The 13,308-nt window shown below is 44.3% G+C and overlaps 2 protein-coding genes across 2 annotated transcripts in view; one reads left to right on the forward strand and one right to left on the reverse strand.

Moving 5' to 3' along the window:
- Ccdc146 (coiled-coil domain containing 146) overlaps positions 1–13,308 on the forward strand; it is a 145,321-nt gene that overhangs the window by 79,013 nt on the left and 53,000 nt on the right. Inside the window, exons 3-4 of the mRNA XM_027393442.2 lie at positions 4,263–4,345; positions 6,007–6,216. Coding sequence (XP_027249243.1) covers positions 4,263–4,345; positions 6,007–6,216 — 293 coding nt within the window. The remainder of the gene's footprint in view (positions 1–4,262; positions 4,346–6,006; positions 6,217–13,308) is intronic.
- The window catches only part of Fgl2 (fibrinogen like 2), a 72,515-nt gene that overhangs the window by 34,844 nt on the left and 24,363 nt on the right, over positions 1–13,308 (reverse strand). The gene's annotated exons all lie outside the window — the stretch shown is intronic.

Here is a 13,308-nt window from a genome sequence, read left to right on the forward strand (position 1 = left end):
ATGTGGGAGATCTCTTGCAACTATGCTCTGTTTCAGGTTATCTTGGAATGTCTTTGTGTCCCCCTCACTTTGGATGGAGAGCTTGGTTGACAAATGATTTGCTTTCTATCTTTTTTTAAAATCACTCTGTCACCTCTTTGCTGGCTTCTATTGTGAGAAGTCATCCTTTCATAATGAACTATGTTTGAATTTTGTTTGCTTTTCTTGTTGCTTCCAAGACTTTCCTCTTTATCTTTGACTTTTAGCAGCCTCATGATGTTTCAGTGTCCACTGTCTTTCTTCCAAGGCCCTCTTGCCTTGATTTTCTGTTATTCTTTTGCTGGTCTGCCTCTACTGGTATCATAGAGCTCTCAGCCCCCTCCTGTAGCTCTTGTGGTATCCATCATTGTTGACACTGCTCTGGAGCAACAATATGTAAAATTCAGAGGCTATATTATATTTAAGGTAGCACTTGAATATAAGATATTTAGTGCAGTGAGAGAAAGAGCTTCCAAAAGCCTGTTCACCACATTTTGCCTTGAAAACAAGGGCTATGAGTATTGGAACCCAGGATGAGCCCTCATGAAAGACCCCCAACACTTTCACAAGGAACTGGTTCATGATGTGTTTAGCATTTTCTATCATGGTTTGGATTAGAAAGACCATGACGCCTACCTGTATGGATTCAGACCCTTGTGTTTTGCCAGTGACTTCATTCACTGGCTAATGAGCATAAGCATTTCTGAGCACCAGTGGCATGCCTGATCTGTGATGAGGAATACAGTGAAGAGCAAGGCAATCCAGGCTTCCTTGTGGGGCTCACACACTACTTAGAGAAGACAAATATCGTCACATAAATATATTACTGATCATAATGTGTTGCATTTTATCAAGTACAGAGTTCTGGAAGCACAAGGATTGGGAAGTCGGAGAGTGTCTTCCAGAAAGCGGTATTTAGACCAAGGTATGAGAAAGGGTTGCAGTGAAGAAAGAGAGTGAAGGCTTGGTGGAAGAGACACATGGGGAAGGAAAGAGATCTGTGAGCAGTGGAGGTTTGAATGGGTCCTGTAGACTCACATCTTTGCATTCGTAGTCACTGGTGGATGAGCTGTCTGGAAAGGGTTAGGAGGTGCAACCTTGTTGGAGGAGGTGTGTCACTAGGACGTGGCTTTGAGGTTTCAAAAGCCCATGCCACACCTAATCTGTCTGTCTGTCTGTCTGTCTGTCTGTCTGTCTGTCTGTCTCTGTCTCTCTGTCTCTCTCTGTCTCTGCCTGTCTGTCTCTGTCTCTCTGTTTCTCTCTCTGTCTCTCTCTGTCTCCCTCTGTCTCTCTCTCTGTCTCTCTCTCCCCCCCTCTGTCTGTTGCAGCCTGTGGATCAGGATGTAAAGCAGTCAGTCACTGCTACAGCACCATGCCTGTCTGTTTTCCACCATGATAATAGAGGACTCACCCTTTGAAGCTGTAAGCCAGCCCCAATTAAATGCTCTCTTTTATAAGAGTTGCTGTGGTCATGGGGAAGGGCCTAGGCCTAGCCCAGGATGATGTGGTAGACTTTGGGGAGCCCCTTTTGAGGGCCTTACCCTGCCTGGGGAGTGGATGGAGGATGGCTAGGGGCAGGTGGGATGTTGGGGGGAGGGGAGGGAGAGGGAGAAGGGATTGACATCTGAAGCAAGCTTGTTCTTAATTTGAACTAATAAAAAAAAAAAAAGGAGTTGCTGTGGTCATAGTGTTTCACACCAATAGAACACTGACTAAGACAAACACTATGAAAATTAAAGGCAGCCAGTGTGGCAGAAAACCAGAAGCTTGAAAGGATACTAAGAAACCGCCTGGGAGAGAAGCAGAGTACTGTAAGGCCTCGGGGTCTTGAATTCTATCTGTATGCTGTTAGTTTCATGTCAGCTCGGCACAAACTAGACCCATCTGAGGGAACCCCAACTGAGAAAATGCTTTCTGTAGGCAAGCCTGTAGGGCAGTGGTTTTCAAACTTCCTAATGCCAATACTCTTTAATACAGTTCCTCATGTTGTGGTGACCCCCAACCATACAATTATTTTTGTTCCTACTTCCTCACTGTAATTTTGATACTGTTGTGGATTGTAATGTAAATATCTGTGTTATCCAATGTTCTTAAGCGACTCCCATGAAAGAGTCATTCAATCCCCACAGGGGGTTGTGACCCACAGGTTGAGAACTGTTGCTATAGGGCAATTTAAACTAGTGACTGAAATGGTAGGGCCCAGCCCATTGTGGGAGCTATCACCTCTGGGCTGGTGGTCCTGGATTTTATATGAAACCAGGTTGAGCAAGCCAGTTAGCAGCACACTCTATAGCCCTGCCCCCATGTTCCTGTCCTGACTTCCCTCAATGATAGACTGTTACCTGGAAGCATAAGCTGAAACACCCCCCCAACACACACACACACACACACACACACACACACACACACACACACACACACACACACACTGCTTTTGATCACGGTATTTTATCACAGCAATTGTAAACCAGCTAAGATATTGTACTCAGTTTTGAGCACCCAGCACAACATGACTTTGTTTAACTTTTGAAAATAATGACTGTGAAAGATAATCAGGTGGGATTCCTGGGTGGGACCAGAAGAGGGAGAACAAGAGAAAGAAAGAAAAGGCAGATAAAAGGTTTCCGAGTCATCCAGCTAAGAGATGGTATGACTTAGCTTAGGGAAATAAGGAAAGAGGAAAGTGGTCAGACTGAAAACATCAATCTTTAGTTCTACTCTGTGGTACCAAATTATTAACATCTATAATTCAATCACCAAAGTTCTCATTGCATTATGATTTTAACAAGGTAAAGCTTTGGCGATTGATATTATATTATGATATTTCTTAACTAATTATTCCTCTTCTCAGAAAGTAAATCAGACATGTTTTAGCAGAAATAAAAAAAGAACAAAAAGAGCTTGGGGAACTCACAGGGGATGAAGAAAAGGCTGAAGGATTGTAAAAGCCAGAGGGGTGGACATGGCTCACAGAATCAACTAAGCAGGGCTCACAGGGACTCGCGGAGACTGAAACAGCAATCACAGAACCTGCATGGATCTGCACTAGGTCCTCTGTGTATGTTCTGGTTGTTTAGCTTGGGGTTTTTGTGGGACTCCTAACAGTGGGAGTGTTGACAAAACTGACTCTTTGTCCATCCTTGATATGAGGGGTTTGTACCTAGTCTTATTGCATCTTGTTACGTTATGTTCAGTTGACATCCCAGGAAGCCTGCTCTTTTCTGAAGGGAAGTGGAGGAGAGGTGGACCTGGGGAGGCTGGGAGATGTGGCCAGGATGTGTTGTAGGAGAGAAGAATAAATAAAAAGATTAAAGAGAGAAAGAGAAAGGAAGAAGAATGGAAAGAAAGAGACATGGGGAGGGGCAGGAAGGGGGAGGGACTTACCTGTAGAAATAGGAGAAGAGGCAAAACTCAAGTGATTTACATATGATTTAAGTGGGTTCACAGAAGTTGTAGAAGAAGACATACTATTAGCTTTAATGAAGAAGTTCAGTGGGCTACCGACATGAAAGCACAAGTGAATGCATTTCTATTTTTTATACTTGATTATTTATGGTATGTGCATGTGTTTGCATGTATGCATATATAGACATTAAAAAGCAGCTTGCAGGGGGGAAAAGAATAAATAATACCTCGTTATACAGATAGTAAACTTTGCCTTCAAAGACATTAGGCAAGGGTATGACCTTGAATTATTTTTTAAACTGGACTACAGAAGTTTAAGTCCTGATGGTTTTAACTAAGACCTTGGAGAGGTTCTTTGGCTAAGCTCTGGTTTCCGATGGAAGCACCCCCTGGTGGTTAGGGCATTTCTGAGAATGAAGTGGCTGGGCACAACTCTTGCTCAGAAGCTGCAATTGTTTCCCTCTCTCGACTTACAAGCCGCTGTCTTGGTAGTCTACACTGTTCAAAATGCTCGCTTAACCTAGAACAAGAAGATATTTAATTCTTTGAGTTTCTGGATGAAGAAATCATTGCCTAGAGAGGTTTAAAGACTTGTCCAAGAGCAAAGAGTTCACAAGAGGCATACTGGGGTTTCTTTGAATAATACCCAGTGGCTTCCTAAAGTGCCACATTGTTGCACATTTAAGCATTCTAATGCTTGGCTAAAGATCTTAGAAGAACACAGAAGACCCTTTTATCTCCTCCAGAGGCGTAAGGACAAAGATGGCTAACAGTAACCTATGTTCTCTTTACTAGTAAGCACAAAGATGGCTGACAGTAACCTATGTTCTCTTTACTAGTTGCATTCTATGGGAAAACTTCCTGGAACCAGAATGGCGGAGTTGAAAGCCAAGTACACCGTGCTACATGACATGGTGGTGAGGTATGCTATTGGCCAATGTGGAGATACCTTCCATCACGTCTTTATTTCTTCCTTATAATGAGTGGGACTTGTCTTCATTTTTGTTCCCTCCATATGTGGAGTCAGAGCTCGGGTAGATTTTGATGCTCTTGGAGAAAACATTGTGAGTGAGCAGGGAAGTGAGGCTGAAAAGGAGGAACCCAGATGGGGTGGGGTCGTCTGGGGTCCACACTGTGGGCAGCTGGGCCCAAGATCATGGATTTCCTAACTGAGCATTTAGAACAGTCTTAGCTCTGCCACCACCAAGTGACACAGCCAGGGGATTTGCTCACTTGTTTCCATCCCTCATCAAGAAGGACTCCTGGAGAAATTAAGGCATGTGTGTAGGGCCAGGAGTTCTCAGGCAGAGGGACTCAGGTGCTGATGTATGTATGGTGACTATGTGTTGAAGATACTTCAGAGAAGAGGGTTTTGCTGGAACCCGGAAGGCATGTGCAGTCCTGCAGGACCCTCACCAACTGTCTTCAGAAGTCTAGATTCCATGATACCTCAGACTTGACCTACTAAGACCTCCACCTGTAGCTCTCACCGGTTCCTCCAGGAGGAACCTCGAAGCTACGTCCCAGTCAGCAGACTGTGTGTCCACAGAATAAGGTGGCAGCTTTGCCTGTTTGCCACTGGGCATTGAAGCTGTCTGAGGGACTCTCAACTATTCACTAGCGACTATCAGTGCAGGACCAAAACTACTAAGTGACATCTTCTGTTTCCAGGCTGAGTTGTGAAAGAGCTGGTTCCCTTCTGCTAGTCACACTCACCTCCTCTTGGCCCCTTACTTCCTTCTCTGCACATTACAAAGCCTACCACAGGGAGAGAGCACAAAGGAGCAGCTGCCAGACTTTCACTCCTAAGGCTGCAGTCAGGCAGATGCAGGTTGGAAGTACTGAGCCAACACTGAGTGAGGTTTCTACAAAGACTGCATCAGAAGTTAAGCCCTCTTCTGCTGACACTGTATGTCAAGAGCATTCATGTGCTGACTGGGAGCTAACCCTGAGTTGCCTCCTTTCTGTGCAGAAGAGCACTGTGGCCTGAAGCTCATGTCAGACAGAGTGTATGTTAACATACAAGAACCCTGAACATCAGAGGGGAACTCCCATTTCCATTCCTGGAAATTGGAGGTGTTCTCATCAGCACTGCTCTACGTGCTTTCTGGCACCTACCATAGTTCCTGGAACATATTATGTTCCAATAAATATGTGGCTAGATGCCACTGAGCACATGACACAGCAAAGCCTGGGAAAACAGCGGGAGCCAGGCTTCATCAGGCTATGGGGCATCTCTGCAAATGAGCTGAAACCTAGAGGGTTTTGTTGTTGTTTTGTAATTCCTTTCTCCATTGTCCCCACTCCCTGGGTCTAGACGCCTCTGGAGGTACTTATGACTAAACACCACAGCTGACTGTGCACATCCCAGCTCCCTGCTAGAGGGTGGGCAACACAGACCAGTAGGCCAGCCTCGTTGATGACAGTGCTGAGAGTTGACCCCACGTGCAACTGATGGGAACTGAATCTGGGATGGGACCAGCTGTGACATGCTCCCACCCTACCCCCAAATGCTGTCAGGAATAAGAGAGGGTCCTGAGGATGTGCACTTCTTCACTGTCAATGTCTTTCCCTCTACCCCAGCACACAAGAGTCAGAGCTGCAGCTGCTGGAGAATGCCAAGCGCTTCACAGAGCAGATCCAGCAGCAACTTATCCGTTTGCAGCAGGCCGATGACTTCCCCAACGCCTTCTCCACTGAGGTCTGCAAACTGAGGGAGCAACTTCTCAAGTACCAAAACGAATTCAATGCAGTGCAAGAAAGGGAGTACCACAATCAGTACAGACTGAACAGGTGAGTTCAGTGCCTGCAGACAGGAGCACTGTGGTGCAGGCTGGCTAGGTGAGTTCCCAGAACCCTGGAGATGGTTCCACAGTGGTGCTGGCTGACTAGGTGAGTTCCTAGAGCCTGGAGATGATTCCACTGTGGTACAGGCTGATTAGGTGAGTTCCCAGAGCCCTGGAGATGATTCCACAGTGGTGCAGGCTGACTAGGTGAGCTCCCTGAGCCTGGAGACATTCCACAGTGGTGTAGGCTGGGTAGGTGAGTTCCCAGAGCCCTGGAGATGGTTCCACAGTGGTGCTGGCTGACTAGGTGAGTTCCTAGAGCCTAGAGATGATTCCACTGTGGTGCAGGCTGGCTAGGTGAGCTCCCAGAGCCCTGGAGACAGTCCACTGTGGTGCAGGCTGATTAGGTGAGTTCCCAGAGCACTGGAGATGATTCCACAGTGGTGCTGGCTGACTAGGTGAGTTCCTAGAGCCTGGAGATGATTCCACTGTGGTACAGGCTGATTAGGTGAGTTCCCAGAGCACTGGAGATGATTCCACAGTGGTACAGGCTGACTAGGTGAGCTCCCTGAGCCTGGAGACATTCCACAGTGGTGTAGGCTGGGTAGGTGAGTTCCCAGAGCCCTGGAGATGGTTCCACAGTGGTGCTGGCTGACTAGGTGAGTTCCTAGAGCCTGGAGATGATTCCACTGTGGTGCAGGCTGGCTAGGTGAGCTCCCAGAGCCTGGAGATGGTTCCACTGTGGTGCAGGCTGGCTAGGTGAGTTCCCAGAGCCCTGGAGACAGTCCACAGTGATGTAGGCTGGCTAGGTGAGCTCCCAGAGCCTGGAGATGGTTCCACTGTGGTGCAGACTGGCTAGGTGAGTTCCCAGAGCCTGGAGACATTCCACAGTAGTGCAGGCTGACTAGATGAGTTCCTCGAATGTTGGCAGCAGGCTGTTTCCTCATAAGAAGTTAAGTTGGGAAAGTGTTCAGGTACAAAGAGGATGAGCTAACAGCTATAAGCCCAGCTAGTTTTCCTCTTGATTCCCTGTACTAAAAGATCACACAAGTACTGGGAAAAATAACTCAGGTGACAGAAATCCCTGTCATGTTTTCTGGGTGTCTGGGACTCCAGAGCTTTGGAAGCTGCTGCCAAAAAATACACTACACAGAGCAAAGACTTGGTGGCCTCTTCTGCTCACATGTCCTTAGTTGTGTCTCTGTCTGTCTCATCCCTTCTTCTCTCTCTCTCTGTCCTATCTGAAAGCACCACACCGTATTCCCTGGATCACATCCCCTCTTCTTTCTTCTAACACAGCGGGGACAGAACCTGTACCCAACCTTTTTGTCCCCTATTACTAAAGAAAAAAATCATAAAGATTCTTTCTCTTATTTAGGAGTCACTTAGTGAAGAAAAGAGGGTCCTGGCAAGAGGAGACCTGTTTTCCTGTCTCCCCTGTCCCTGTGGAAGTTGAGCAAGCCCAGCTGCTTAGGGCTGCCTGTGACTGTAGTTTTGAGTTGTGGTGTGCTGTGTCTGGGTACTGGAGAAAAGCCAAACCTGCCCTCCTGGACTCTGTTCCCATTTAAGGCAGCAGAGCTTTGGCATTTTTAGCAGTATGTAGAATTCAGACGGTGCAAACATAATTAGGTCCTGCCCAGAGATGACAAACGCCTGAGTGGCCTCCTGAAAACTGTGCGGCCCTTAGGTCTTGAGATATCCTCTTGTTGCTTATTTTTTTTCAGCTGAGGGATAGATAATGAAGGCAGTTTAATGAAGAGAATTCTATTCAGAGAGAAGAATAGTCAGGCGGCCCTTTCCATGTGTCTTTCGTCTAAACTCCGTTTCGGACTCTCCAGAGAGAGCTATAAAAAGAAAGCCCAACTATTTCTGTAAGCACTCGCTCTTTCAGCTGAAAACAATAATGAAATTAAAACAATTGCTGGTTGTTCATTAGTGTTGCAAATAGGAATTTGTGACATTTGGTTAAAGGGTACGAAGCACATAAGTCAGCCGATTTTTAAATTGTTTAAAATTTCCAAGTATTCCTGCCAAGAAAGAAGTAGAGGCGGGAATGGGGAGAGAACTCTTTAAGTATAGAGAGGCAAATTGTTCACCAAGCTCCTCAGGATAGGGAAGGGATGGTGTGCAGGTCCCACACCAATGAGAGCAGTCCAAAGCATGTGACACTTTCCATTGAGCAGACCCCTGTACCCTCAAATATCAACAGCTTAGAAAACAATATATTCATGTCTATAAAAATTAATTTTGCTACCAGAGGGATTCCAGGGAGGAATAATGGGGTTTGCATTTCATTGCCTTGACACATTTTGCTATCACATAGTACAGAAACCAATCCACTCAATAATCCCAGGGGGGAAAGTAGGCATTTCTATCTACAGACAAAAATAAATGAAGCCATTGAGAGAGAGCTATTCATCCAAATATACAGACCATATTTGTCAGTACAGCACTGTAAACTCTCCTTGTATCCAGTGCCTAAATTATAGAAGCCCAAGTCGCCACCACCCTCCACTCCAGTGTCTTCTTCAGGAACTTGTGAATCACTGGTGACTAGCAAGAACAAGATCAAGTTATTTTAATTAGGCTGGTCTGTTTGCTGCTGCCACTGCCTCCCCTGGCTCTTCCTCCTGCTCCTCTTCCTCCTCCTCACAAAGATCTGCCTCTGCTTCCCAGGTAAATTAAATTCAACTAAAGGCATGTGCCACCATGCCAGCAACTTCTATTTTCACGCAAAATAAGATTTTTAGTAGATGCTAATGGTCAGTAAAATTGATTAGTTAACAACTAAATCTGTTTACAGTTTTAGTTTAGGGCTCATACTCACTGATGACCTATTGACAAATACACACTTTAGGAAGAAAGTGTGGGACATATTTAAGTAAGCTAAGTCAACAGAGACTAAATAATGAAGCAGTTACACGCACACTCAGGGAACTTATTTTGTAACCAAGAAAGTCATTATTTTTCTGAAAGCTTTCTCTGAGAAAGGTTTTTCAATATTCTCTTCAATATTTGCCTTTCCTCATACCTTTTCGTGGTTTCCTTGCTTTCCACTAATCCCTAAAATTTGGGCAGCAAGTACATTGTGTCTCTTGGGTTACTTATTCTGACAAGCCTTGGTCAGCTGGGGAAGCAAGGCCATGGTTAGTGCCGTTGGTCATGGTATGGACATGGAGAGTTTGATACTCTAGCTGGGCATGTGCAGAGATGTGACTCTTGGGACTGGTTCTTCTAATTCCTGTTGCTGCCCACATAGGCTTTTTACACATTTTCTGTTCTTGGTCCAATAAAGACATCAAAGTAAAAACCCAGGAACAAACCCATCAGCAAGAATGCGATACGGGAGTGTTGGGGCGTCTTCCAGAGTGCTCGAGCCTTTCTGCTCTTAGGAAGGCTCAGCACAAAAGTTAGGATACCAGGAGTTCACAGCCACATGCACTTTTAGTTAATCGGTAGCCTGTGAGTGTTTGTCTCACAATCCAAACAATGAAAACCATAGATTCTTAGGTGGGAACTTAAGAGGGACAGAGCAGAGCTCTTGTGTAGCAGGAGGCTCCCAGAAAATAGGAAGCCATCAAACTCCCAGTCCAGGGTGAGGTTATGTCCATGATCTGCCAGAAAACATGCTGGTGTGACCCCCAACTGCCACCAACTGCTATGGGCATGGAAGCTTCTTTTGTATCCATGACTGCAGACACATGAGTGAGAATGGGAGACATTGGAAGCTTCTGTGCCTCTCTCTCCTCTCCCCACCCCCCCAAAAAAGAAGGAAATAAAACATTGCAGACATGAAGCTATTGAAGAGAGTCCTTAAAAAATGTGACACAGATGCTGAAGTGAAGCTCTTCAGAGTTGACAGCTTCTGACAGGCCTGGGGCGGGGAGGTCTCAGTTTTCTTTAAGGGGCTGGTCCCTGGGAGTTTGACCATGCTCCACTGAGTATATGAGGAACAAAAATTGGACTTGGTGTTTCTTCTCTTTTCTTTTTCTTTTGGGTTGGAATGGTGCAAGGGTGGGAGGGTAGACCTTGTAGGAGTGGTAAGCAAGTGTGAGCAGGGTACATTGTATGAAATTCCCAAATAATTAATAAAAATACTATGTTGGGAAAAATGAAAAACTAAATCACCTTATACCATTAAAAAAAAAAAAAAAAAGACGTTTGGTCCCAAAGTTAGTCTTAGCCCTGCCTGCATGCTATATTCAGCCAAGGATTCCTTCAAGATAGGTCAATCTGTATTTGAACCCCAAGGCCTGGCCTTGCACAGTGACCCACTCCAGCTTTGGAAAGCCACACAGTAGGATGATTACAGGACCAGTTCAGAACCCTCCCTTCTCATAGTTCCTACCCACTCAGGCCGCCCCCCTCCAGTGAGTGATGCCCCCCACTCACTGACTTCAGGGTTAGGCACCCTACTTTGTCTCTGCTTATACCCCTTAAAGCCACAAACTCCATGGCATGGTTTCTGTTGGACTAATATGATGCTGGATGGTTATTAATCCTAAAGAGCTTTGCTGTTGAAGCCTCATTCAGTGGGGAAGCTGAGAAAAAAAAATCAGATTGAAATTTGAATATGAGCATGAAAGGTTAAGAGTTAATAGATACCATAATATATGTATAATTACCATACCAAAAGAGAGTCTTGTCCCAGTAATGCCATGCAAAAATGAAAATCTAAAAGGAGAAAAACAGATGAAATATAATTTTTTCAATGTGAAGAATTGGAAGCCATCTGAACTTTTGAGAAATGGCAGAGTCTCTCAGCAGATTGCATTCCAATAAAAAAACCTTAAAAATAACTGTTCAATTACTGGTTGTCAGATCATTCTAGCAACTAGAAAAACCATTATAGTAATTTAGATAAAAATAAATTCAATCATGCATACATAGTTAATATATTTTTACTAAGAATATATAGGAAAATGAAATGACGATCCATGATATAAGACATTAAGGTTATGATGATCTTTGAGAATAAAAGCGTATACCTCTCAAAGGAAATAAAAATCCATATTTCTTAATGGGGGAATTCCATAATACAATTTAGTTTTAACAGTCCTAAAAAATTAACCATTCTGTTTGTTCAAAGAAAATGCCATTTTATATTTATCTAGAAAGCCTACAAGCCTTTATCAATAACTCCATGTCACCGTTGTTGCCTTTATCAGGAATAGCCAGCAGCGCATGACCACCCCCTGGTGGCAACATGCCCACAGTGTAGGGGAAAGGAAACTCGGAGCCAAGTCATAAACACACAAAACTGAAAAACTCAGCTTAAATTTGTGCTCTGAACTAACTTATATTGGGTTCAGTGTGACACGCATTGTGAGACCACCATTAATTTATATCATTGCAAATGATGTCTCCTGGAAGTAAAACCTGCTGCACAGATGTATACTGACTGGTGGGATCTACTTGATACAATACAGCAGGACCAGTGGTCGTTATACTCCATCCACCCCCAAACCTCACTGTCTGGTTAAGTCTCTGTGTTTTAAAGTTCGTGCTGAGCAAATGTTTGGAAAGTCTTGAGGCAAAGAAACTTGACCATTAAATGCATAAAAATAAAAGAATCTGTGCAAAATATAGTTCAAACTATAGTTGTTGAGAGAAGAAGTAAGCAAATGACTATATCCAGCATGCTACTGTTATTCAATTTAGAATATTTGGGCTAACCCTAATTGAAGCAAGTTCCAAAATCTCACTTTTGCACCGAGTCACCTCATCTCAATGCTTAAAATAAAAAGGCAATGCCTCTCATTTCCTGCATCATTCATATCAGGAGTAAAAGCAACTGCTTGTTCCCATCAGCCATCTCTACTCTCTAGTGTTTTTGTTGCTTTTGTGTTTATTAATCTCTAGATAGGTTGGTTATGTCCTGTTGAGATTCAGTGAGGTCCTTGCTGACTGTTAATTTTGGAGAGAGCAGTATGGATTTGTAATTGGGGCTTATCTCTTTGAATCCCAAATCTCAAGCTGGAAACTCTCGGGTGTTGTGTCAGCTCTCAAAAGGTTTCTAAATTTGGGCCATTTCAATGGTTGGACTTTAAGATTAAAGACGCTCACACTTGTACAGTGGCCACTTTTTTTTCTAGCATTGGTGTGGTCTATCCACCATTTCATTTTAATTTATAAGCATATAGAATGGGTTTCTGCAGCTGAAGAATATTTTCTGGTTAAGAGTATTGGCTGCTCTTCCAGAAGACACAAGTTGCATTCCCATCACCCATATTGGTGGCTCACAACTGCCTGTAACTCGAGCTCTAGGGGATCTGACAACCTTTTGCTTCCGTGGACACCATGCACACACATGTACACACAGAGACACACATACATATACATGAATTAAAATGAATACTTAAAGTGAGTTTCTTATGTGCCACCTATTGCAGGATCTATATTTTATCAATTCTTCAATCTGTGTTTTGATTGTCATTAAGTTGGTATGACTGAGTTAACCCTTGTGATGATTGATCTTCATTGTCAACTTGACAGGACTCAGAATCATCCAGGAGATACACTGTGGCTGTGACAGTGTTTCCTGAGAGGTGTGACTACTTGCATGGTTTTTAAGAGGTGTTAGATGTTGTTCTGGGCCTTGCTTCTCTGTAGATACCACATGCTTTTCCTCCAATCATATACAATCTTATTTTCCTCTTATCTTTAACTTTTCTGTAATTTATGTTTGGTAGTTTTTTATATAAATTTTATTTAAATTAGAAACAATCTTATTTTACGTATCAATCCCAGTTCCCTCTTCTTCCTCCCACCCTCCCATTCCCCCCACCGATCCCCCCATCCCATGTCCCATTCACACCCCAGGGAGGGTGAGGCCTTCCATGAGGGTTCATGAAAATCTGTCAAGTCATTTGGGGCAGGGCCTAGGCCTTCCCCTGTGTATCTATTCTAAGAGAGTATCCCACCATAGGAAATAGGCCCCAGAAATCCATTTATGTACTAAAGATACATTCACTGCCAAAGGCCCCATAGACTGCCCAGTGCTCCTAGCTAACATCCACATTCAAGGGGCCTGGTTTGGACCTATATTGGTTCTCCAGCTGTCAGACTGGGGTCCATGAGTTCTCACTTGTTCAGGTCA

This window comes from Cricetulus griseus (assembly GCF_003668045.3).
Source record: "Cricetulus griseus strain 17A/GY chromosome 1 unlocalized genomic scaffold, alternate assembly CriGri-PICRH-1.0 chr1_0, whole genome shotgun sequence".
NCBI classification, from domain to species: Eukaryota; Metazoa; Chordata; class Mammalia; order Rodentia; family Cricetidae; genus Cricetulus; species Cricetulus griseus.